Genomic DNA, 25,941 nt, shown 5'->3' on the forward strand with positions numbered 1-25,941 from the left:
TGTTTATTAAAAAAAAAAAAAAAAAAAAAAAGCCCTATTCTGCTTCTGTGCTTTTATACAGACTTGCTGTACAGATAGTTTGGGGGGAGTATCCAAATATAATTTAGGACCTCCTGCCTCGGTCAGTGGTTGCCTTGTCAGACTTCATCAGAGATCACTAAGGCCAGACACAGCAGGGGTCTGACCAAGGATCACTGCCCCCTGCAGAGTGCCCCATCCTGGCCGACCCTCAAAGTGGGTCGCCTTGTCTGGAACATACTCAGGCAGGGCCCAGCTAGCCTAGGAGCTGTGGATAGGAAAGCGGCTCTACTGGGCAGCAGAGAGAGCTATAGGTCAGAGACCATGTAATGGGTATGCAGAGTGTCGACGTTAAGTCATTTGAGGTTGGGGGAGTAATGTAGTGAGAGAGTTTTACTGGGTTGTTTGCTTGATTAAGTAGTCTACTACTAGAAGATAATTTAATGAGGCTTGCTAGTGTAGGTAGGAAACTGATGGGGTAGATCAAACATTTAAGAGCCAGTCCACACGCTACCTAAATGACACCCAGTAAACGTCTGTCTGCATAAAATTCTAATTGGACTAAAGCCCTATTCGCACGGGACCAGTATTACTGGAGAATGTTGGTTATGTAATTATTATCCCAGCATGTCTGTTTTTTCCAGTGGATGATTCAGACGGGTTTTGTTTTAGCAAACTGCCCTGTAATATGTTTTTCACAATTGACCGTTATGACGGAAGCCTGGAGGCTCTTCTATGCGTGATGATATTTCAAATGTCTAGGGATAGCCTAATGTTGGCCTGATGGCCTTGAGTTCGGCGGAAGTCTAAATAATAATCCATATCAATAAGAACTGTAACCTACGCAGAGATTAAATTACCTGATGGATTTGGCAATTTATCAATTAATTGCACTGTATATTGTCCACTTCATCTTTTAAGAGAAGTATGGCACTGGGAAAGTTGATATATGACAAAACAAATCATTCATCTGTAGGCTACAATCATAGCACTTTGTTTTAAGCATCAATTTGTTCCTATGTTCTTACCCAAACTGGGATGCAGCACCTGTTAAACCCTGTAATATCCCTCAAAACACAGGGATGACTATTCGCACGGGGTAAGTGTTATCAGAGGACCTTGGTGTTTTTTAGGGCTGTGATAACCTCCCTTCCAGGTAAAAAAATTTGGACAGGACTAAAATTACAGATATGGTGAATTTGTGCTCGTGCACATAATTACATGACCTTAGCACCCCCAGTAAAACTTATCCCATCCGAATAGGGCTTAACAGTGAAATGCTAACTTCCCAACAATGAAGAGAAATAATAGAAAAAATAATACAAGGAATAAATACACAATGAGTAATAACTTGGCTGTAAAGTATACACGGGGTACCAGTACTGAGTCGATGTGCAGAGGTACGAGGTAATTGCAAGCATTTCGCCACACCTGCAATAACATTTGCTAACACGTGTATGTGAACAGTTAGATCTGCGTTATCTATGTCACTTTATACCTACCTATATGTACTAGGCAACAGGATAGATAATTAACAGTAGCAGCAGCTTATGTGTTGAGTCCGGAGTTAGCCCGGGTAGCTATCGATGAACTATGAAGCAGTCTCATGGCTTGAGGGTAGAAGCTGTTCAGGGTCCTGTTTGTTCCAGACATGGTGCGTTGGTACCGCGCGGTAGCAGAGAGAACAGTCTATGACTTGGGTGGCACCAGTCTTTGACTCCAGCCACCCATAGGCCCATTGCATGAACTTATCAGGCACCTCTAAAACTAAAACTGTTTGAGGATGTGGGCTCCACAACCAACCAAACAAATCGTTCTCTCTCATTATGTTTGTTTGGAGCATTGAGGGCATAGCTCATGTAGTGCTGGCACAATTACTGTGTAACCGACAGTTATGGGTGAAGACCGTCATGAAAAAAACATTGCCATAACCATTTTAAAAACGTTTTATTTTGGGAACAAACAGCTACCTGAAGACTGGATGACCGGGAATTATTGCGGTTGTCTGTTTCTGCAGTAACGTGGACTCTTATCAATGTGCTGAAACAAGCAAGGTGTTGTAGCAAAGGAGTCTTCTGTTGCCTAGTCAATCCCCCCCCCCCCCTCCCAGAAGGCAGCAGCATACGTAGAAATAGAATAAATGGGATGGCATCCCCATTCAAGACAACTATGGCATAATGGATGGACTGGTGGCCTTTGCAAGTGTTCCCATAGGCGCAAAGCATGAAGTAAAAGTAGGAAGTGTACCCATCAATATGTGTTTGAGCCACATCAGTTAAAGTAGCAACACGCATGCCCCACATCTGAGGATCTGTCTTTTTCAGCCATCTTTTTTTCAGCCATCTCTGTTTTGAGGGGTGCAAAATCCACTTGTCACTAGGGTTGTTGCGGTGAAGTCATGAAGGAGGTCAAATTCCACGTGACTGTTTAGTTATGGTAATCCGGCTTCTCCAAGCTCTGATGCTGCTGATGGTCATTGGTAGCCTACCAAACTTGCTAACTGCCTGATACTCCGCACTATATTGTCCTTCTAATCACTGTGACATCAATGCAAATGTATTCGAAAATCTAATTGAACACTTCATGAGAGCCCATGTGCTCATGTTGCTAAAAATGTCTAGAGGCTATGCAATTGCGAGAGAGAACTGAGTAATGGCCTCTATTAAAAATAGGTTCCCATCAGTTTTCTATAGGCTAGGCTTGCTATATTTATTTCTCAACCTTGCTAATATTAAGCACAGTGCTTCTCTTTAAAACAGGAGTATAGCCTACCTGGCTGACATGAAAATAAACCATGGGGAAAGGTGTCCTCCATTCGCTATTTTAAGTGCATAGATGACATGTATTTTTTTCCCTTTTCCCCCTGTTTCGATACAGTCCATAATGGTCCTTTGTAAATCAAAACAAATTGGGTGACAATATTAGGCTATCACTTGTGAATGATGCCCAGCATAAGAAACAATGGCTCTTTTTTTCGAATCAGTCGCACACCTCATGTAGCCTAACCCATGGGCCTGTATCTTTTTAATAAGGTTTGTATCACAACTAAGGTGGCCAAATAACTTCTTAAAATTAAGCACGTAAATCCGCGTTACAATGATTGTAGCGCCTAACTGGCATACATAAGCAGCGCGTGAGTTTCAAGTTTGGGGAAGAATTTTTACCATAAAAATGCACCTTTTTATAATAAGCATTTCATGCATAATTGTGTTTGCGGTAACTTTTGATGATGGTGGTTTCCCCTTATTGGAACATTTGCGCTTACAGCCTACTACCATGTGCGCATTGCTGTGCTTATAATGTGAAGAAATAGTTTATCATAATTTTAAGCTAAATGTTCTTATCTGTTGTGGCAGCCACATTGTGTAAAGATAGTTTGAGGCTAGTGGTTGTATTAATTTGGGATCCATCGCATCCCAAAACTGTTCCAGACTATGTTTGGAATATTTATTTCTCGCATAGTACAAAGGTCGACCAATTCTATGGGGGATAGTAGATTGACATAGGCTAGTACTTTTGCTGTACGTTATGCCTACTCACATTGTTGGGAGACAAAGTAAATGTGGACATTTCTTCCAATATCTTCAATTTGCACCTCGGAATTGGATAAGGACACGCGCAGTAGCGTCCCAAATGTCTGTCTTCACTTGTAGCCTGTGAGAAAGACCTGATCACGTGATGGGGAGCCAGGGAGAAGGTGCATTACGGCCCCACAAAGGGGATGCCACCATAAAATTGCTTGTCAAATTGTGAATGAGTTGCTGAAGTGGTGTGTACAGCCGGTGCAAAAAAAAACTAAGCAGAGCTTATGCCTTTCAAAATAGTTTTTTTCAATTCCTCATTAGTTGCATCATGCAGCCTTACAATGTATTAAAAATCCAAACATACAGCCCAACGTTTGTAGAACCACTGAAGTTACATGAACTCTAAATGAAGCGTATAGGAATACCTTTTTCTTTGTTGGCTGCTCAACACAGTGTGCACTCACTGAAATAGTTTGGAGGAAATGTCCTTTCTATTTTATTCAGCTTTGTTCAATTGTATTCTTCATGCTATAAAATGTCAAGGAATTCTAAGCAAATCTTGTCTGCTAAATGACCTGGTGTACCCAACAGCCATTTGGCATAGCCAGATCAGGACAACTGTGTATGCTTTTCTGTTCTTCTGAAATAGACTACATTTTCTTCGTATCATGTTTCTTTAGACCTGTGTAAAATAATGGATTTATTAGACTTTTTAAAATGTAGGTTTCCAAAGGTCTGCGTCAGTGGCTTGTAGGAAGCCAGGAGATGCTAAATGTGTTTGTTAATTAACGGTCACTTATTTGCTTGACAGTCACCGGCTGATTTAAATTTTGTGACCGCCAGAACCCTACTTGTCACTTAAATCATGCTGGATTGATTGCTTTCGTTGTAGTCCTGTGACTTTTTCATACTCTTGCTTGTGCCTGTCGCTTTTTCACGTTAATGTTACGACTGCGGAATTGTTAGTAATGACCTGTCAAACCCCCGATAATAGCTGAAGTGGGCTCAATGGAATACATTATCTTTAGCGTTCTGCATCGTCTCGACAGTTACATCACACAAACATAAGAAATAACTATTTTGATGGGTGTAAATTTGTGAAATTTAAAAAGTTATAATTTAATAGTTGAATTTTTTTTACAAATTAGATGCACTAAAATGAATAACTTCTGAAAATGAACACTGATTAGTGATGTCTGATCTCGCGAACAATGTAAAGTATGTATAAATGTGTGTAATGTAGAGCCAAGCGTGTTTATTTTAAACAGAGGCTATCCTGCTATTGATACACTTGTTGAATTATGCAACAGAACATGACAGTAATTGAGGCAGTCTGGATGACACAGGTGAGTGTATGTAGGCCTAGACATAGCAAGTGTTTAGTGGTTGCAGCCCTGTACCTGCCCTTTGTTAAGCTATTCATATACACTGAGTAAACACAACTTTAACACCTGCTCTTTCCATGAATGATGAGGTAAATGCTATGATCCCTTATTGATGTCACTTGTTAAATCCGATTCAATTAGTGTAGATGAAGAGATGGGTTAAATAAGGATTTTTAAGCCTTCAGACAACTGAGACATGGATTGTGTATGTATGCCATACAGAGGGTGAATGGGCAAGACAAAAGATTTAAGTGCTTTTGAAAGGGCTATGATCGTAGGTGCCAGGCGCACCGGTTTGTGTCAAGAACTGCAAAGCTGCTGGGTTTTTCACTCTAAACAGTGTCCTGTGTGTATCAAGAATGATCCACCACCCAAAGGACATCCAGCCAACTTGACACAGCTGTGGGAAACATTGGAGTCAACATGGGCCTAGCATCCCTGTGGAGTGCTTTCGATGCCTTGTAGTCCATGCCCTGACGAATTGAGACTGTTCTGAGGACAAAAGGGCCTGACTCAATATTAGGAAGGTGTTCCTAATGTTTTGTACACTTGGTGTATGAGTGCATTCTAAGAAAACAAAAGAGAAATTTGACAAATTGAATACCTGAAATCCCGCATCCCAGAACTGTTTTTGTCCGTGCCAGTAAAATGTTTTACATGCTATAATTCAGTAAATATCTGATGGATTTTAACAAATGTAAAAGTTTAAAATATTTTCATCCATTGTCCAAATTGCATTTATTAGAATACTTTTTCAAACCTTTTAATCATTTTGATGACCATTGCTAGTTAAAGGCCTAGTGCTGCCTAGTACTGCATCATATTGTATAAAAGCTGATGAAACTACTACTGTAAAAGTGTAAAAACATTTGATCAGTGTTGCACTAAATAAACAAAAGTGGACACCCCTTCAAATTAGTGGATTCTTCCATTTCAGCCACACCCATTGCTGACGTGTATAAAATTGAGCACACAGAGACAAACATTTGCTTTACTGAGTGCTCAGTGACTTTCAAAGTGGCAACTGTCAACTGTTTTCACCTGTGAAAACTTCTAGGAGCAACAACGGCTTAGCCGCAAATTGTTACACAAGCTCACAGAATGGGACCGCCGAGTGCTGAAGCATGAAGTGCATAAAAATTGTCTGTCCTCAGTTGCAACATTCACTACAGAGTTCCAAACTGCTTCTGGAAGCAACGTCAGCACAAGAACTGTTCGTCAGGAGATTCATGAAATTAGTTTCCATGGCCGAGTAACCGCACACAAGCCTAAGATCACCATGCGCAATGCCAAGCGTCTGCTGGAGTGGTGTAAAGCTCGCCACCATTGGATTCTGGAGCAGTGGAAGAGCGTTCACTGGATTGCTGAATCACGCTTCACCATCTGGCAGTCCAATGGACGAATCTGGGTTTGGCGGATGCCAGGAGAACGCTACCTGCCCAGATGCATAGTGCCAACTGTAAAGTTTGGAGGAGGAGTAATGGTCTGTGGCTTTTTTTCGTAGTTTGGGATAGGCCCCTTAGTTCCAGTGAAGGGTAATCAAAATGCTACAGCATACAATGACATTCTGTAGCTGACTCTGTGCTTCCAACTTTATGGCAACAGTTTGGGGAAAGCCCTTTCCTGTTTCAGCATGACAATGTCCACGTGCACAAAGCGAGGTCCATACAGAAATGGTTTGTTGAGATTGATGTGGAAGAACTTGACTGGCCTGCACAGAGCCCTGACCTCCACCCCATCGTACACCTTTAGGATAAATTGGAACACCGACTGTGAGCCATCAGTGTCCGACCTCACTAATGCTCTTGAGGCTGAATGGAAGCAAGTCCCTGCAGCAGTTCCAACATCTAGTGGAAAGCCTTTCCAGAAGAGTGGAGGCTGTTATAGCAGTGAAGGGGGGACCAACTCCATTTTACTGCCCATGATTTTGCAATTTTGTGGCGGCAGGGTAGCCTAGTGGTTAGACCTTTGGACTAGTGACCGGAAGATTGCAAGTTCAAACCCCCGAGCTGACACGGTACAAATCTGTTGTTCTGCCCCTGAACAGGCAGTTAACCCACTTCCTAGGCCGTCATTGAAAATATGAATTTGTTCTTAACTGACTTGCCTGGTTAAATAAAGGTAAAATAAAATAAATAAAAATGAGATGTTTGACGAGCAGGTGTCCACATACTTTTGGTCATGTAGTGTATTTCCTGATAGTTGCTGGTTGAAATCTACACAGGACCTTTTAACACCAGGTTTGCATCGGCTGGAGATTTGGCTTTCCATGGTGACCTTATCTTGTGGTAAGTTGGTTAACAGAGTTCCAAACCTCTCAGACAATGGTTAGTTTTCAGTTTTCTCTTTGCCACTCAGACCACTTCCAAACAGTCCTAGGAAAATTCTTGCTTGAGAAATGTTTTGCTAACAGCAATTTAATATTTTTTCAAATATGGAAATCTATTACAGTAAGGTAAAGTTACCCAGAAATGATTTTGATATTGATGATAATAAAGGTTGTATTGGGCCTTTAACATGATTTGAATTAACATTCTACATTACCATGGAAATTCTTCCATCACGACCAGGTAGTCATTGTGAGTTTACCAGACAAATTGCCAGGGTTAGGGGTTCGAAGCCCTTTCTAATCATTTTATTTCTATGGCAGCACATGCAGTTAGGAGAGGGGAAAATGTGAGTTACAATAAATATAATAATTTTTTACATTTTTGTTGCTTTTTGAATGGTTATTAGGGAGACTGTGGTCATTTGGCTGACCAATTACGGCCACGGCCCTAAGCGCATGCTCTATATTTGTCTCCTTGTATTGGAGTGTGCAGAGCAGTTAGACTTTGGATGTGGTTTGCTGGATACCACTTCTTAGCTCTGGCGGATGTAGCTTATTTTTGGGAGCACCATAATATAGTGGCTGCTGGTTATGCAATGGAATATGAGTTCAGGAACTTCCCTTTTCGGTCTTACACTAGATACGATTTGGGTCTAGTCAATATATTTTAGTGTGATTTTGTTTTTGGACATGGCAATGGCATACTACCATTTCTATTATTGCTTCATCAGTGTGTTTCACTTTAAGAGTTTACCCATAGTATTTAAAGAAAGGCTTCTTCTATTCCGAGGAATCTGTTTGATAACTGCAGAAGAAATGTTTATGCATTAAATGTGATCATTATTTTCACAAATTGTGTTCTTGTATGAATGAATATGTATGTGTGTTTGACTTTGCACATTAACCCACTATCTGTTTTCCCTGTCACCGAGCTAGGCAAATCTGCTTTCAGTTTTAATGCACCGTATTGCTCTAACAAAATTCAAAATACATTTCATGTTCTGGTGCTGTTTAGGCAATTTAAAGTGTTGTTTTGGGTGCTTATTTGTGGAGGAATGCAACTGGTTTTCTGGGTGATTAGTGATGTTTTATTTGTTTCCCATGACTGTATTTTGTATTTTAAAGTGGCAAAATGTAACTTTTGGGGAAACCTGACCAAATAGAAATGTGAGTCATAGATCTATTATACTTGAAAGTAAGTCTAAGAAGCGGTATATCGATTCTATGTACAAGATTTCTATGCTTCCCGTTAAGTTTTGTTTTTGCATATTTTATTTTCAGTTTTGTATGGCAGCTGAAACAACTATTTTTGGGTTATGGAAAATGTATTTCACAGCGTTAAGATTGTACAGTGACACTCTACTCCACTTTCTTTTTAAATATCTCCTTTTCCCCCTCGACTTGGTCACTTGTTATTTCAATCAGAACTTTCAGATCAACAACTCTGTAATTGCTTTTCAGTTATGTCAACATCGTCTATGACTGGTTGCATTATGATGCTCCAAGTTTGACCCTGAATTTGATATTTATGTTAACACTGGTATTTATAGACTAATTTGAAGTTTATAGTAATGTTTGTATTGACATGTAATGAGGGTGTCATTTTTGTGTTGTGATTGAATGTAAACACTTTATTATAGCACAACTATTTAAAAAATATTTGATTTGGTTTTTAACTAATTTCTTCCCTTTCTGTTACACTAACCCTCCTTCTCTATTTCTTTGTCAGTGGGGCAGATGACTTGTTGCCCATCCTCTCCTATGTGGCTCTGCACTGTGAGCTGCCTCAGTTGGTGTCGGAGTGTGCTGCCCTGGAGGAGTTCATTCATGAAGGGTAGGTCTCCAACTCACACAGACTTAAATCCCAGCTCACCTCACAGAAAACACGTCCCCTAATTCCATTCTACCTGCGACATGCTACTTTCCCTTTCTGGAGACCGTCTCCCCCTCTGGCTCAGTCTCAGAGTTTCCATGCGCGTCAGCTCAGACCACACCCGAGAGTCTATTTATCTCAATACAAACAGCCTTTAACAGGCTGGTTAGATTGGCAGTAATGAAGACGTATGGGGATATTCTCGTTTGGTTTTCCTTCCCTACAGAAAGACGAATTAAAAGCTTACTTGATGTTCATGCAGCTCAGTGGTTTGGAAGCAGAAGAGTAAAGGCAAGGTGCGGCTCACTGGGGACCAAGGCCCTACAGAGGTGGGCCCTACATGTAGGAATTCTTGCTGTGATTTGCAAAATGACTAGTCAAAAAAGTAAATAGGAAGGGGTGATGTTATTTACATGCTTATTATTTATAGAAAAGCATCAAGCCCCTCCCTACCCCCATCATAGAAGCCCCTACCCCCATCATAGAAGCATAGTGATAGACATCTTTCCATTGCTCTTTCTCTCTGACACACACACAAGCCCTGGCTTGAGTTGCTCTCATGTCTTAGTCTCATTAGCTTAAGGTCACCCAGAGTTGACGAGGCTCCGGCCTTGCACCGCTCCCTTAAGGAAAACCTCCACCCTGCTTACTGTCTTGCCTTGTCACCCTCCACGTCTGTTCTTCCCTCCCCCTTTTAGATCCAAATGGGCCAGGATTTTTTTTTTAAATTTATAAAATTAAAATGAACTCTTGCTTCACTAGACCATTTCTTATTGTTTAGTCACGGTATGGTTGGATATGAGAAGGGAAGTTGATGCTTGAAACAATCTTTATGATAATGAAAATGTAGTGTGTTTTTTTTTTGTGTGTTTTGGACTAAATAAAATGACTAAAATATGAGGTTGGTATTCATCACTTAATCTGCTGTGACGATTACCAAGATGTGGTTAGACAGATTTGTATTTTTATTGATCTCTGTAAATTGTACAACAGTGGTCACCAACTGATCTTCAAGGATTTCCTACTTGATCAACAAACATTTGTGATTCAAAGCCCTGCTCGCCAGGTAGACAGGGTTCACATTCTGAAGGGACATGCTGCCTACATGGTGGACCAGGACAGCTGTGACTAAATCAAGTGTGCCTACTGTGCTGACCAATTGGAAAGCTGAAATCACCGTTCCTGCATTGCCAGTGTACCACGACCTACAGCAAAATGTTATACTAGCCTACATGAGATTTCATGACGTTTAAAACCATGGCCAGAAACTCTAAGAATACAGCAAAGAGCATAGCTCAGGAAGTAGGGGTTTTGAGGTTATTTTTTAGGGGGACTAAAGTAGTGTGCTGGTTCTCTGTACAATTAATTTGTGCATGAGGCAGAAATAATGTGAAGCGACTAGTTTCATCATTAGGTGGAAGACTGTGCCCTCTCTCTGGTCAGGGGTGTATTTATTCCACCAATACTGTTCCAAAAGTTGCATTTGTCCAATAGTAAATCTTGTTTTAGTTGAAAACTAAACTTTTTGCAACTTTTTGGCGGAATGAATACTCCAAAGTCTCACTGGAGGAAAGGAGAGCGCAGGGACGGTGAGAGGCGGACCCTCTGCTGCTTTCTCCCTCTGCTGACACTGACCATCAGATGCAGGTACCACCAGTACAGTAAAATAAAAAAGCAAATTATTTAAATTTATGCTCTGCCTCGCAAGTAATACAACCACTGATCTATTTTGTTATCAAAGCTAATGTTTATTTTTATTATAAAACAAATATATATATAGGTTAATGTTGCATAGGTTTACATTTGTAAAGTAATGTTAAAAAAATAATATTCTGAGCAGTAGATCTCTGCCTACTTTTTGACTGCGACAGTGATCTTGGCTCGGAAAGGGTTGGCTCGGAAAGGGTTGGCTCGGAAAGGGTTGGCTCGGAAAAGGTTGGTGACACTGTTGTACAACGATGGTGCAGAGTTGTAACTGTTCTTCTGTCTAAGGTATCTGATTGGAGAGGAGGGCTACTGCTTGACCTCCATGCAAAGTGCTCTGCAATATGTGGAGTCATTGCACACAGGAGGATTTCAGCTACACAACACTAAATTCACCTGATACAGGTAATGTACATCCAACATGTTTAAACATTTTCCCTGGGTGCAAATGAGGTCTTTCTCAAATGCATCCCGTTTAGAGGCAACTCTTCAATCTTAATTAGTTTAATTTAAATCATTTGTCTTACCTGTAGCAATGGTAAAATGAAGTGAAATGTTAAGTGCACAGTGCTATGATACCATTGTGAAAGTGCCCAAACTAGAAGTTATTGAACTGATTGGGGTTGGAGGGTTCGCAGTTGGATGAATCAAATAATATAGTGGGCCCTTGAGCAATGTTTCCAGAGCGGGAGAATTTACACAGGGATTAACTATATGTGACATCATCAAACAGTCCCACCTAAACTCCCTGTGACATAATTAATCCATGCTAACTAAACATTTGATTTAAAAGTGTGCTCTGTCTGAGAGCTGTCAGTTATGCAAGGCTGTTCAGTTATGAGGCGGCCTCTGTTCCACATTTCAGCTGGAATAACAGATTCGGTTTAAACGTCAGTCCGACCACCTCCCGATTCATGCATCCAAAATTGGAACAGTCCATCGTCGCCGTGGATTGTCATGACTTGTGGTTTCTGTTTCCTTTGTCATTGAGTGGCAAATCAATGTTTTACCGAATGTAATCTTATTTTATTGGAATTTGGGTATTTACATTCTTAGTTCAGCTCCTATTGATCTGAAATTATTCTGTATAACCACACACATGGGTTCGTTACTACACTTCAACATAACATGGTGGTGCAGGCTAGTGCTGCAGTCCGATTCTCTACCCTTCTCTCATGGATATCACAAGGATTGATGTAAAAGGGAAACTCCCTAACTCATGATTATGCTAATCCAATGTTTTTAACTCCATGAGGAGGTGTGAACAAGTGTACACTTTGGTTAGAGGAGTAAAGGATCGGAATGCAACCTAGGAGCAAGTGAATAGCATCTTTTCTACACCAAAGAACATTGAAGTTCTTTGATTGGAAGAGCGTCCTTTAAATGTGGTAGCGGGACACATTGTAGCTCTCACTAGTCTATAGCAGGTGTACTGAAATAATAATATTATTATAATATAGAAATATTATTAATATAAATAATATTATTTTACACAAACTTCCTAGGTGGCAGAGGTCTGGATGGATATTGTAATTTACCTTGCAATCCATTCGTCCCCAAACTGCTCACTCCTCTTGTTGGCAGAGAGAGAAATGTGCCGTTTTAGAGCTAATTTCCTGCGATTCTACAGATTTTACATGTTTGTTCATATGATACCAGGAGTTGAATCCCAACTGAATTCCCACCCCCCTCCCCAAAAAAATATATATTTTTAAGTCTGGACGCACGGTCTGTATGGACCCCGTTCCGGGTCCGGATCCGGCCTGCAGACTACCTTTAGTATGGCTGGTGTATAGGGTGTTGTGTACCAATGAATTGAGCGCTTGTTGTTTGCTATTTCAGGCTACTTCTTTGAAATGGAAACCAGTATTCCCTGTGTTGCAGTGCTCTGAAGTGGCAGTGCCTGTTAGCTGCAGACTGGACTACGGTTCAACTTAATTCAGTGTTCTGAGCAAGAAATGACTTTGGCTGTCAAATTCATTTTCTTATTTATGCAACAATGGTTCTGATGGGCTGGACCTAGTTTCCAAGTTCTGTTTCTGTTCACCCAGGTGATTTGACAAAGCCTGCTTGTTACCTGGACTAGCTGCAATGTGGAAATTCTTTGCTTATGACTGCCATTGAGGGGCATTTAGGTCAAGTGCTTGAAGCTTTGTCATCCGTCAACCTGAAGTCTGCAAAATATTTTAATGCTGTTGTCCAATATTGCTCAGTTTTATTGCTTTCGTTTAGGAACTGACCCTGTCATTTTATTAAATGAATGTCTGAAAGATGACTATGTATTACCATAGAGCAACATGTCTCTCTTTTGAAACTCAAAAAAAAAGCATGAATTGATAAATTATTGTGGAGCTGCTTACAGAATATTAATAGAATAATTTATTTTAGATGTCAGGATTCCAGTTCAATTTTAATGCTTGCATTCAGGTTATGTTTTAAGGTAATGCACACATGTTGCTAAAGAACTAGGTTGATGTGAGTGATTTGAAACTATGCTAAGTATTGTGTTTCGTGAGAATGTGTGTTCATTCAAGAATTTGTAGGGACAATGCCTCTGAAAAATTTCATGCAACATTGAGATATGGGCCCCCCAACAAAACATTTTAGGACCATGATTAGAACTAATTTAGTGTCAAATTAGTTTTTAATATATCTAAATATTTAAGTATTTTGTGCATTTGGGTGGATGGAGTTCTAGGGGGGGATTCTCACAGGGTTATGGTTAATCGCTCTTTTGGCAATATTTTTTAATTCAATTCTGACTTCACTTCTGAAAGTTTCATCAGTTAAACTAATTCACTGAAATAGTGTGGACGCCAGCATGCACTTGCAGATAAGATATTCATTGTTTTGCTACTGTGGTTGAACATTTTAACAATGTTTTATACTTACAGAATATATCATGAACTGGTGTCAGTACAGTATTAGGTTGAGGTTTAAAGTGGGATAGGGATGGATTTAAGGGAGAGGTTTTTTTTGTGTTTAGAGGACATGCTGAGAGTTGACCAGTCACTCAAAGCACTGCCTGATCTTCAATGGTTGCGTTCCAGGCTGACTACATTGCAGTTGCATTGCACAACGGCAAGATGGGTGTTTAAATATATTCGCTAACCACATCGTATGATATTGCAATCTGATGCCAAACTGCACATTTTGACGAAGAGCGCAACCATTTGTTGATGTAACGCAACGCCTTTGACATAGTCGGCCTGTCTCTCACAGCTATATGAAAACTTAGAGCACGGACAACTCTTAATACCTGGTTTATTGACTAAATGTATCATTTTTATTCATACTGTTTTATGCTGTTTGTTTTCTATTTAATACTTTTTATTTGGTCTGTTAAAGAAATGAATGGGTCCAAAAGATGTAAAAATGTTTTTGACATCCTAAAATAATTGTACCACCTGTCAGCATTGTCTTTTGAAACCATCTGTGAAAATTGCAACACCAAAAATGTGCTAATATGTACTGTGTATATTTATGTGAGAAGTATATAAATAATAATATAATGGACATAATGGGATGTAAGGAATGCTGTTGTATTTCACACAGTATGTGAACCACTACATTGACTCAACTAATTATGACCTGTATTTGTTGTTTTTTGCTCTTGAAGCCTTATGAACATGTATGTTGGTTAGACTCAGATTCAAGATGCTATTTTATTGGAGAACCCCCCCATAGACATTCATCTGTGTGGAGGGCCTTAGTCTGGGTGGTTATGCATATCTGTGTGTGTATGTGTTGTCCTGGAGGTTTATAACAATAAAGAAGTTGAGGAAAAGTGTCCCTCTGAGAATTTGTTAATTATCATTCAAATGCTCTTCTGCTGAAGATATGCCCACTCCAAAAATGTGAAAACATTCAGCCAACTCCTTATATAGCCCTGCTGCATGCCCCGCCCCGCTGCACTCATTTGACTGACACTAGAATCTCATGCATTGTTTTGCTGTTTCTTTAGGATGAAGATTTGTTTAGAACAGACATAGAGAGCGGTTGGGGCAGTGTTGACCTGATGGGTCTGTGTGCTGGAGGCCTGGCGGGGAGGAGGGGAGATAGACACTGACGGTCATATGGCTGGATTGTTCAGAGTGCTTCCGGACCAGAGGCGAAAACATGCCAATGCGAATCAGGAGGAGTCCAGACAACCACAGATGACTAACTTTAATGCATAACTCGCGCTCATTGTGTGTCCCCTTGAATCCCTTCAAGTCCACTTACCTTGTCACACACATGCAAGCTGAAATCTCAGTCAGAGCTCAGATCCTATCAGGACCCATTATGCCGTAACAGACTACTCAGTCCCAGCCTCCTTGGCATGATACACTGCTCCATTCCCAGACAGATCCTCGCAACCCCTCTTCTACCTCCCCTCATAACAGCCTATTACACGTACACACTCCGTGTGGTGCTGACATCCATTATACACAGTCTATAAAGCAAGAACACCCGAGTAGGCTCCCAAATGGCACAATCAAGGGTCTGGAATCAAACCGGACCCTGGTTTGATTCCAGGCTGTATCACAACTGGCTGTGATTGGGAGTACCATAGGGCAGGCCACAATTGGCCCAGTGTCGTTTGGCTGGGGTAGGTCGTCATTGCTAATAACAATTTGTTCTTAACTGACTTGCCTATTTAAAAATAAAGCATATTTCCATGACATGGACTGACCAGGTGAATCTACAGTACACAGTTTTGTTGTAACCCTTGACAAACACCTCATTCAACTCAGTGAGGACTTGATGATTAGTTGAAGTTGAATCAGGTGTGCTTCTCCAGGGTTAGGTTTCAAATGTGTAATGTTAGTGTTACTGGAGGACCAGGGTAGGGAAACACTGGTGTAAGGTACAGGAGGAGCTAGAGGTGAAGCAGCGGAATGTCTGTACCTCGGGTGGCCAGACCTGGGTTCAAATACTATTTCAATTTCTTTTCAATAGATTTCTAAACAAGTATTCAGATAACCTTTATTTGAAAAAAAAAAAAAAAAAGTTGAGTATTGGAATGTATTTGTAAATACACTGTGCTGGGTGCGTTTTTGAGCGGATTACTTTTGCCTTTCAAAGTTTGTTGCATTATGGGGATAGAAATTGTTTGACTTGCGCCTACATGTTGACTGCAAACATCTGATCAAAGGTCATGAAATTGTGACTGCAGGTTTATGCAGTTGATCAATATGAGCAGCTATCGCCTGCATGATTGACTATTGTCAGCTAATCATTTGGGTGTTTTTGTTTGACCCACAACAAATGTGACCAACGACATGAAAGAAACAGGAACCAACTCTGTATACAGTGGATATGTACAAATGAATGTGATATTTGAGTCCCCCTCTCACCAATTGATTGTACAATGTACAAACAAATTTTCAGGTTGTGAGTGCTTGATATGGAGGTTGGAGACATGTTTATTTCAACGTTTATAAAATATGTTCTTTATAATGTCAACACTGCCATGTTGCACTGAACTTTGCTGTTGGAAAACCACATCAGTGTCTGACTTTTGGTTGTCACTGATACACCTCCCCCTACTTAACTCCTCAACCTTTGTCAACAGTTGGTTGCTTTAGCCTTACCACTCAAACAAGCCCACTGACTCAAATACACTCCCATGGATTGACTACTTGGTTTTTACAAATAACCATTCAAAAACTCAAATAAAAGTACTTGTTTTTTGCTATGTATTTGAAAATACCCAGATAAAATATATTTAATAAACAAGTATTAAAATACACATGCACTGTATTTGAACCCAGGTCTACTGGTGGCCTGTTATATCAGCCTATAACCCTGTGTGGGGTACAGTGTCCTGGCTCTAGTGTGATCTATACCAGAGGATGCAGCAATAGGAAGCCCTAGGTTGAGATCGTTGGGCTGAACTTGACAACAGCTGTTAGGTGGGTTCATCCTCACCAAAGGACCATGCCAGGTGGCCTGGAAAGTATGAATGACAGCTACCCAGTGCATTTGTCACCCCATTGCCTGCTGACATCTACTGTTCATGTCAACATTGGGAACTAATCATCTGATAAGATGTGTGTGAGGCCATGCCCTGACGATGCTGGCGTGAGATCAAACTGTCCTCTCCATCTCTCCCTGACCTCAGAGCTGGGCACAATGTTGATTAAAGTCTGTGGAGTGTGTAAGCCTCCAGAAAGGTCTCCAAAAACACCAAATAACAATTATTTTAATAGATACAGTATTAAACAGACAAATCCCTCTGCTCTCTCATCACACCACTCTTGAGTTGTTTCCCTGTCTGTCATATGTGGACCAGACCCCACACACACCCACCCACATTATTGTAACTAAGATTCATTGTAACAAAGAAACACTAATACTTGCAGGTGCTTAAGTGATAAGAGCACATGTTCAAAATGTTATTTTCAGAGTTTCCCAGAATGTATCAAGTAAATCTGTTGCCTGCCAGTCTGTCTCTCAGCCTGACTGTATGTTGTGGTGTCTTTTGGCCTGTGAATATGAGGCATTTGTTATTTTTTTAAATTGACAACTTAAGCTTTGGTAAGCACTTGCTACACTCACACGGAAAGGGGAGCATGATACTGCCAAGGTCTCATATGTTTTTCTGTTTTAATCCCTTAACTGATTCACATGTTTTAAAGGGGGATCAGTCAGTCCAATGTTTTATGAAAACCAGAAAAGAAATTTGATGCCCACTTCTTAACGGTTCTACCTTGCTTGATACCATGACTTCAGTCTGTCCTCAGTGATCTGTTGTGTCTTCAGGTATAAGTCCAGCCCAGGCAATAATATCTTAAACTTAACTAGTGCAATTCATCATTTGCATTTCAATTGTTTACAGTACATATTGAATTACTTTAATGATATATAAAGACAGCTGTATTTGTCTGCTCTGGTTCCTTTTATTTAATGCAGAACTACACCATTGTCTACAACAGCTTCAGTGCCTCTTAGTGATATGTCAAATGAGGTCAGGTGCCATACAACCTGCATAGTGCTCTTTTAGGCGGGAGACCCTGTGTGACCCACTGAACGCTTAAAATACTCATGTTACATCGCTCTAATTTTGTAATACATAAAAAAAAAAAAAATCCCTTCTCACCCTACTTCCTCTTTTAGAAGCTGATTCATTTCTGCCTTGTAAGAACTTATAAGTCCACCACCGTCCCTCCTATCCCTACAAAAGACAGTTCTCTTTTCCTATTAGAATAAGAAAGGGCATCATACAGGAGGGTATATCGGCATTAGTGTGTGTAAACAGTGCTTGACTTGGGCAGAAGCTCACTGGAGCTAAGTACTGGCACCTCAAGTGTTCTACTGCTTGAGCTCCTGTACCTCTATAGAATACTAGCTCAAAGGTATTGTAGAGTTCCTAAATATAAACAGTGCTGGCACCAAGTCAAGCACTGTGTGTTAATGTGTTTGTGTGTGGGTGATGGAGAGAGAAAGACCGGCGGACTCTCTCCCGCTGCTCATTAAAAGTTGGCCTAATTGAGCTGTCAGCCGACACAGTCAAAACAAAACCACCGACAACAACCTCTGACCCAACTCGGTTAGTTAGTGTTGCCTCGACACAATTCAGTTTTTTTATTAGCATGACAAATATACATTATTGCTGCTAAAGCATGCATGCCATTAACAGAACAGTAGACAAAGACAACCATGCATTCTGATATTTCTTTACCTCCGGGGGACCTCCCACCTCCCCCTTCATTGTTTATTTAAGGATGTGCCATCCCAGATAATTGGACCCAGATAAAAGGGGAGGGCGTCTGAACAGGACAGAGAGTCACGCTACGGGACACAAATGTTCCAAGACCCTGTACCGCCATCTTTTACTGCCTCACATTTTGTCACAGGCTTCGTAAACAACAGGTGTAGACTAACAGTGAAATGCTTACATCTTAGAGTCATTCTGCACTTTCCCAACAGAGTGCATCTAGATAATCTACACTTGTAAGCACTTGCACAGTTCCATTTGAGCATTATGTTCTTGTTATTAGTGTATGAACACTAGAACAATGAAGGACTGTGCAGAAGCTGGTATGAAGTCACATAAAGATCGACATTTTCCTTACAGATATATAATTTGACATGCAAAGAAAACCACATGAACTGACTATAGAATAAAATGGATGTGGAATGACTCGAGCACTATGGTATTGATAATCTGCAGGGATTTATGGCAGAGAGGGGCAGCGTTGAAGGTTACCCTCTAGAATGACAGTTTTTAAGTCTGCCGGGCAGTTGACAGGGAACACGGTGTGGGTGGTGTTCTTTCTCTCCACCAATGTGGCCACAGCCTCACCAAGGTCCAGGTGATTCAGGTAACCAGGAGCCACACGCTCTGGAGGGGCCACACCTGTGTTGATCTTTACCTAAAAGAGCAAGAGAATGGAAGCCAGTTGGCATTGATTAATGATAGTCAATTTATGGTATATGAAACCGCAAACAAGGCAAGGGAATGTTGTATTCACGATCGCAATGTTGCAGACAACTTTTATCAACAATTGCTCTTTGGGCAGACTGAGACAAGTACTGCAACTGATACCCCAGCTAACTATCTAACCAAGCAATGGGAGTTTCATGTTATGGATCTTGGCCAAACCTGGTTGAGTTTGCAGGGTACTTCTGGGTACTCCTCTCGTAATACCTGACAAAATGCCAGGGTGCTGGCAGCGCCAACAGTCAGGAACCCTGTACCTGGCATCAACAGCTTCTCCCCAGCACCACCTGCGGCACAGCACACATCACTGCCAAATAACACTCAAGTTATACTCAGCAAGTGCAAAGAGAAAAATCATGTTATATCAAGTGGGGAAGAAGGTTGTTCCTCAAAACAAGGTGTTGCCCATCTCTCACTCAAACTTGGCAAAAGGTCCAATCACTTTCACATAATGCTCAGAAGGACATATACTACTGTACTGGCTGCAGGGCCGGCTCTAGCCTTTTGGGAGCCCTAAGTGAGATTTTGTTGAGGGCCCCCTACCTCGAGGCAAAATATTTTAGTGCCTCCCCCCTTTTTGACAGTGGAGAGTTTAAGTTAATTTCCTGCAATTCTACACATTTTGAAATGGGGAGTAAATAAGATTTTATGGGTTTAAAGGCCCAGTGCAGTCAAAAACATTATTTTTCTGTGTTATGTTTTCAGTGCATTTGGAAAATATTCAGACACCTCCCCTTTTTCCACATTTTGTTACGTTATTGCCTTATTCTAAAATGGATTAAATAAAACATGTTCCTCAGCAATCCACACACACAATACTCCATAATGGCAAAGTGAAAACAGGTTCTGAATACACACCTTATTTACATACGTTTTTGCACCCTTTGAAAATTAGCTTGGATGCATCCTGTTTCCATTGATCATCATTAAATGTTACTACAACTTGGAGTCCACCTGTGATACATTCAATTGATTGGATATGATTTGAAAAGGCACACACCTGTCTATATAAGGTCTGACTGTTGTCAAGCAAAAACCAAGCCATGAGGTGGAAGGAATTGTCCGTAGAGCTCCGAGACAGGATTGTGTCAAGGCACAGAACTGGGGAAGGGTACCAAAAAATGTCTGCAGCATTTGAAGGTCCCCAAGAACACAGTGGCCTCCATCATTCTTAAATGGTTGAAGTTTGGAACCGCCAATACTCTTCCTAGAGCGGGCCGCCCGGCCAAACTGAGCAATCAGGGGAGAAGTGCCTTGGTCAGTGAGGTGACCAAGAACCCGTTGGTCACTCTGACAGAGCTCCAGAGTTCCTCTGTGGAGCTGGGAGAACCTTCCAGAAGGACAACCATCTTTGCAGCACTCCACCAATCAGGCATTTATGGTAGAGTGGCAAGACGGAAGCAACTTCAGTAAAAAGGCACATGACAGCCCACTTGGCATTTGCCAAAAGGCACCTAAAGGACTCTGACCACGAGAAACCAGATTCTCTGGTCTGATGAAACCAATATTGAACTCTTTGGCCTGAACACCAAGCGTCAGGTCTGGAGGAAACCTGGCACCATCCCTACGGTGAAGCATGGTGGTGGCAGCAGCATCATGCTGTGGGGCTGTTTTTCAGCGGCAGGGACTGGGAGACTAGTCAGGATCGAGTGAAAGATGAACGGAGAAAAGTACAGAGAGATACTTGATGAAAACCTGCTCCAGAGCGCTCAGGACATCAGACTGGGGCGAAGGTTCACCTTCCAACATGACAACGCAGGAGTGGCTTTGGGACAAGTCTCAGTGTCCTTGAGAGGCCCGGCCTGAGCCCGGACTTTAACTAGATCGAACATCTCTGGAGAGATCTGAAATTAGCTGTGCAGCGACACTCCCCATCTAACCTGACAGAGCTTGAGAAGATCTGCAGAGAAGAATGGGAGAAACTCCCCAAATACAGGTGTGCCAAGCTTGTAGCGTCATCTCCAAGAAGACTCAAGGCTGTAATCCCTGCTAAAGGTGCTTCAACAAAGTACTGAGTAAAATGGTCTGAATACTTATGTAAATATAATATTTCCGTTTATACAGTTTAAAACATTTGCAAACATTTCAAAAAACTTATTGCTGTATTATTATGGGTATTTTGTGTAGATTGATGAGGGATAAAAACAATTTAATCTATTTTGGAATAAGGCTATGAGAAAATGTGGCTAAAGCCAAGGGGTCTGAACACTATATATACAAAAGTATGTTGACAACTTAAAATTAGTTGATTCAGCTATTTTAGCCACACTCGTTGTTGACAAGTGTATACAATTGAGCACGCCGCCATATAATCTCCATAGACAAACATTGACAGTAGAGTGGACTTACTGAAGAGCTCAGTGACTTTCAACGTGGCACCGTCATAGGATTGCACCTTTCTAACATGTCAGTTCGTCAAATTTCTACCCTGCTAGAGCTGCCCCGGTCAACTAAGGGCTGTTATTGTGAAGTGGAAACATCTAGGAGAAACAGAGGCTCAGCCGCAAAGTGGTAGGCCAGACAAGTTTACAGAATGGGACCACCAAGTGCTGAAGTGCGTAGTGCATAAAAATCCTGTCCTAGGTTGCAACAGTCACTACCGATTTCTAAACTGCCTCAGGAAGCAACATCAGCACAGTAAGTGGTTGTCAGGAGCTACATAAAATGGGTTTCTATGGCCGAGCAGCCACACGCAAGCCTAAGATCACCATGCACAATGCCAAGCATCAGTTGGTGTGGAGTAAAGCTCACCGCCATTGGACTCTGGAGCAGTGGAAACACATTCTCTGGAGTACTGAATCACGCTTCATCATCTGGCAGTCTGTCAGACAAATCTGGGTTTGGCAGATGCCAGAAGAATGCTACCTGCCTAGTTTGGTGGAGGAGGATTAATGGTCTGGAACTGTTTTTCATGGTTTGGGCTAGGCCCCCTAGTTCCAGTGAAGGGAAATATTAACGCTACAGCATACAATTACAATTTAGACGATTCTGTGCTTCCAACTGTGGCAACCGTTTGGGGAAGGCCCTTTCCTGTTTCAGCATGACAATGCCACCATGCATAAAGAGAGGCCCATACAAAAATGGTTTGTCGAGATCGGTGTGGAAGAACTTGACTGGCCTGTACAGAGCCCTGACCGCAACCCGATCGAACACCTTTGGGATGAATTGGAACACCGACTGCAAGCCAGGCTTAATCGCCCGACCTCACTAATGCTCGAGGCTGAATGGAAGCAAGTCCCTACAGCAATGTTCCAACATCTAGCGGAAAGCCTTCCCAGAAGAGTGGAGGCTGTTAAAGCAGGAAGGGGGGGGGGGGCGCGAACTCCATGTTAATGCCCATAATTTTGGAATGAGATGCTTGACGAGCAGGTGTCCACATACTTTTGGTCATGTAGTGTATTTCTACCTTAGGAGGTTGGAATAATACTGTGACATTGTGAACATGATGATAATGCCTTTTTAGTGAAAGAGCTGTTTGAAAAGACTGCTTGTTTTGGTGGGATGGAGTTTTGGCCTTCCATGGTGACATCACCATGCAGTGAATTCGTTTTTTGACCAATAAGAAAGAGAGTTCCAAACCTCTGCCAATAACAGCTAATTTTCAGTTTTCCCTTCCCCACTTAGACCACTCCCAGACAGTCCTAGCAAAATTATTTATTGAGAAATTGCTCTTTGCTAAGAAGCTGTGTTTATTTTTTACCATTTAAATTTAAAATCAATCACAGTAAGGTACTTAATTGTTACCAGAAATGATTTGATACTGAGATAAAAACTGAATTGGACTGCTAAAGCACATTTTCCACAATTATATTTTTTTTGCCATGGGGCGGAGAGAAAGTGTTGCAACTTTATAACAAATGTTATGCAATTCTACTCATTTTGCAATGGGGCAGAGAGATTCGCTTTAAAACGGCAGACAATTTCCTACAATTCAACACGTTGCCATGGCTTATGCCATGTTAATATGATATCTGAGTGAGAATGACGAACAAATCAATGGGGGCCCCCCGGAGGTCAGGGCCCCTGGGTAAGTGCCCTGGGTGCCCAGTCGGTATTTGGCCATAATTACTACAAGTTTAGATAGCTGGTTAGACTAACTACCAATCTAAAAATTGTAAGCTGACATGGCTAATTGAGTGACTGTCAGTAACTGACAAAGAAAAACTACTGATGCACAACCACATTTCAAAATTACACCTGGTGCATTCTACTAATCTTACTCTCACCAATACATTGAGACACCTAAGCGACCGCTTATGTCACTTGTGCCTGGAACCGGCACTGACTGGCTGGGATGTTGGGAGGGGCCCAGGTGGGAGACTCACCTGTGATAAAGGTGTAGGTGCAGTTGGGGTCATCTCTCACCAGTGGAAAGAAGACCTTCCATGATACAAAGGTGCTGAACAGCAATGTCTCAATCACCTATGGGTGGATGAGAAGAATGAGGAAAATAATAGATTAATACAGAGAAAGGAGGGAGAGAGGTGGCGAATTCAACACGAGAGGAAAATCGAGAAAGATGTGGAACTGACAGCAAAGAGAGGAAGACTGGAGTGAGGCTTAAAAACAATGAAGTCATGGCAGCTTAAAAGATAATGGTGATGATATCAACTCTGGATCATGGATTAGTCTGAGTTGTGTTGAGGACTCACCCAGTGTAGTTCTTTCAGAGTCTGGCTATGTGGAGGTCCACCCTGCCACCAGCTGAAACCCAGAGATGACACAATGTCTGTCACCTTGCCAACAGACTTCAGAAGGGCCTGCTTGACCACCTCTGCCCCTTCCTCTGAACCTAAGAAAAAGAGTAACAGAGTTTGAGAGGTATTTCCATACACTACCTTTTGGGGATATGGGATACCTTCAACAATAGTCTCACTTGTAAAATGTGTCGATGTAAAATTGTTTCTGACAAGAAGTATTACCAACATTCCCCACTAGAGTGGTGAGGTTGTCTTTGGTGGAGGGAGAAACAAACCCCCTGAGTTTATCCAACCTGCTGTTGTCTCTGGAGATAACCGCCACCTTGAAACCTTAAAACAAGTATAGTACACAGTCACAATCAGGACATGTATCAAATGTGACTGACACATGGCAAACAAAAGGGCAATTTTACTGCAGTAGATGGTTCTGCTTACATTTGAACTCTGTTTCATATAACATTGTAAAATGTCATGTTACTATACTATAAGAAAAAAATAATCATTAAATTGTCACTTGAGGAGACTGTGTGGTTAGACAAATTCATGATTGAAATTATGATACCCACTAACAAAAAGTACATCCAAAAGGGCAATACCAATCAATTAACTCAGCGTCGTGACATTTTGATCCAAACCATACATTTATTATCTATGGCTTCCCGACGAACCTGTGTCTAGACTAAGCCTTTTTACCAGCACTATTGACGAGAGAAAATATATTGTTTTTTAACATTATTCTTGAGGTTAACTGCTAGTTGGATTTCAATTCCTAAAACCTCAAGATGACGTCAAGTTTTCAAATATTCTTAAGAGAATCACACCTTGAATTATGTGCGTAAAGGAGATGCCAGTTGTTTTACGGGCAAATGCACTCATGACAACCACATTGACACCGCCATAATCCTTATTTTCCGTGCAGTCTCAATTACTAAAATGTTTATTTCATATATTACCCAACAATATACCTTGAGAAACGCACAAATCAACTAACTTCCCAGCAGAGCCATGCTGATCCAGCCGACAACGGCCATACATGCGTAAAATGTCACGTGGCACACAATTTAACATACCTCTTCATATATAGCCTATCCTACATATTTTGCACGCAGGACCTTTTAGATTAATTTCATCACTTAATCCGGCCCATTGATCGTGGGCAGAGGCATTGTCTTGGCGCAGGTGTATCGGTTCCCAGACTCCAAATGCTCCCTAACTCAATGAGGACATCTTACCTTTGTCAAGGAGTGCTTTAACTATTCCAGAGCCCACTGTTCCTGCTCCACCGAGAGCTAACACAACTCTGTCAGCGTTTGACATGCTGGATAGGTCCACAGGACTGAACAAATGAACAGTTTTAATGAGACTGACAGTCTGAGTCCATAGAGAGCATTTTGTACCGCCCGGGACCTTTAAACAAATCATAGCGGCCACAGTTACGCCCTTCTACCAGTGTCACTGAAGCCACGCCCGTATCAGGTGAAAGAACAACCCACAAAACCTAACTGATTTGGTCTCTCTCTCTCAGAACGACAATGACTACATTTACATGCAAACAGTATTGCGGATAGTAGCTGATATCCCGCTTAGGGTCTTATTCGGGATAAACTGTTTACATGCACCTTTGATATCCCGTTCAGGATTGTCCCTGTATCCTTGAATAAACATAATATTCCTAAATTAAGTTCATATGAGTTAAATTGAATAGTTACTGAAATCTGGACACTGGCTGTAGGCCTACGACCTCTCACGTGTAGCGTAATATAATATTAAATCCAGCAGAGGTATGAATGTCTTGCTGTAAAATGATACAACGAATGTTAATTTTGTCTCGGGAACAGGAGTGGAGAAATATGATTTCTTTCTTTCAGCATCTCTTGAGAATATGTAATGTGTTATATTTGACACTGTCATGGAAGCAGACAGTATTTCAACCACATAACATATGCGCCCAATATGAACTTAAGTCTTATCAGAAACGTG

General features: G+C 41.3%; 2 protein-coding genes across 5 annotated transcripts in view; one reads left to right on the forward strand and one right to left on the reverse strand.

The window, feature by feature from the left end:
* Positions 1 to 17,906, forward strand: part of LOC139390383 (VPS9 domain-containing protein 1-like) — a 31,836-nt gene extending 13,930 nt beyond the window's left edge. For 2 of the 4 annotated variants that reach the window (XM_071137542.1, XM_071137776.1), the window contains exons 14-16: positions 8,986 to 9,090; positions 11,122 to 11,238; positions 12,676 to 14,623. In XM_071137542.1, the coding sequence (XP_070993643.1) occupies positions 8,986 to 9,090; positions 11,122 to 11,233 (217 nt within the window). In that variant the 3' untranslated portion in view covers positions 11,234 to 11,238; positions 12,676 to 14,623. Of the gene's footprint in view, positions 1 to 8,985; positions 9,091 to 11,121; positions 11,239 to 11,698; positions 11,914 to 12,675; positions 14,624 to 14,797 lie in introns of those variants that run through there. The other 2 variants (XM_071137691.1, XM_071137615.1) reach the window with 2 other exon arrangements.
* A 466-nt stretch (positions 17,907 to 18,372) lies between these two features.
* On the reverse strand, positions 18,373 to 25,333 carry LOC139415812 (uncharacterized). Its single transcript, XM_071163924.1, has 6 exons — positions 25,194 to 25,333; positions 24,184 to 24,291; positions 23,914 to 24,053; positions 23,587 to 23,683; positions 19,424 to 19,548; positions 18,373 to 19,193 (listed from the first exon to the last, which is right to left on the reverse strand). The coding sequence occupies exons 1-6, from the start codon at positions 25,276 to 25,278 to the stop codon at positions 18,996 to 18,998; spliced, it is 753 nt and encodes a 250-aa protein (XP_071020025.1). The 5' UTR covers positions 25,279 to 25,333; the 3' UTR covers positions 18,373 to 18,995.
* Between the last annotated feature and the right edge of the window lie 608 nt (positions 25,334 to 25,941).

This window comes from Oncorhynchus clarkii, chromosome 1, assembly GCF_045791955.1.
Source record: "Oncorhynchus clarkii lewisi isolate Uvic-CL-2024 chromosome 1, UVic_Ocla_1.0, whole genome shotgun sequence".
In the NCBI taxonomy this organism is placed as follows: Eukaryota; Metazoa; Chordata; class Actinopteri; order Salmoniformes; family Salmonidae; genus Oncorhynchus; species Oncorhynchus clarkii.

Coding starts and splice junctions, on each gene's coding strand:
- LOC139415812 (XM_071163924.1), bottom strand. CDS start 25,278: ATGTCAAACGCTGACAGAGTTGTGTTAGCTCTCGGTGGAGCAGGAACA. Junction 24,292..25,193: donor TAAAGCACTCCTTGACAAAG/GTAAGATGTCCT, acceptor ACTTGTTTTAAG/GTTTCAAGGTGGCGGTTATC. Junction 23,684..23,913: donor CTCTGAAAGAACTACACTGG/GTGAGTCCTCAA, acceptor ATCCACCCATAG/GTGATTGAGACATTGCTGTT.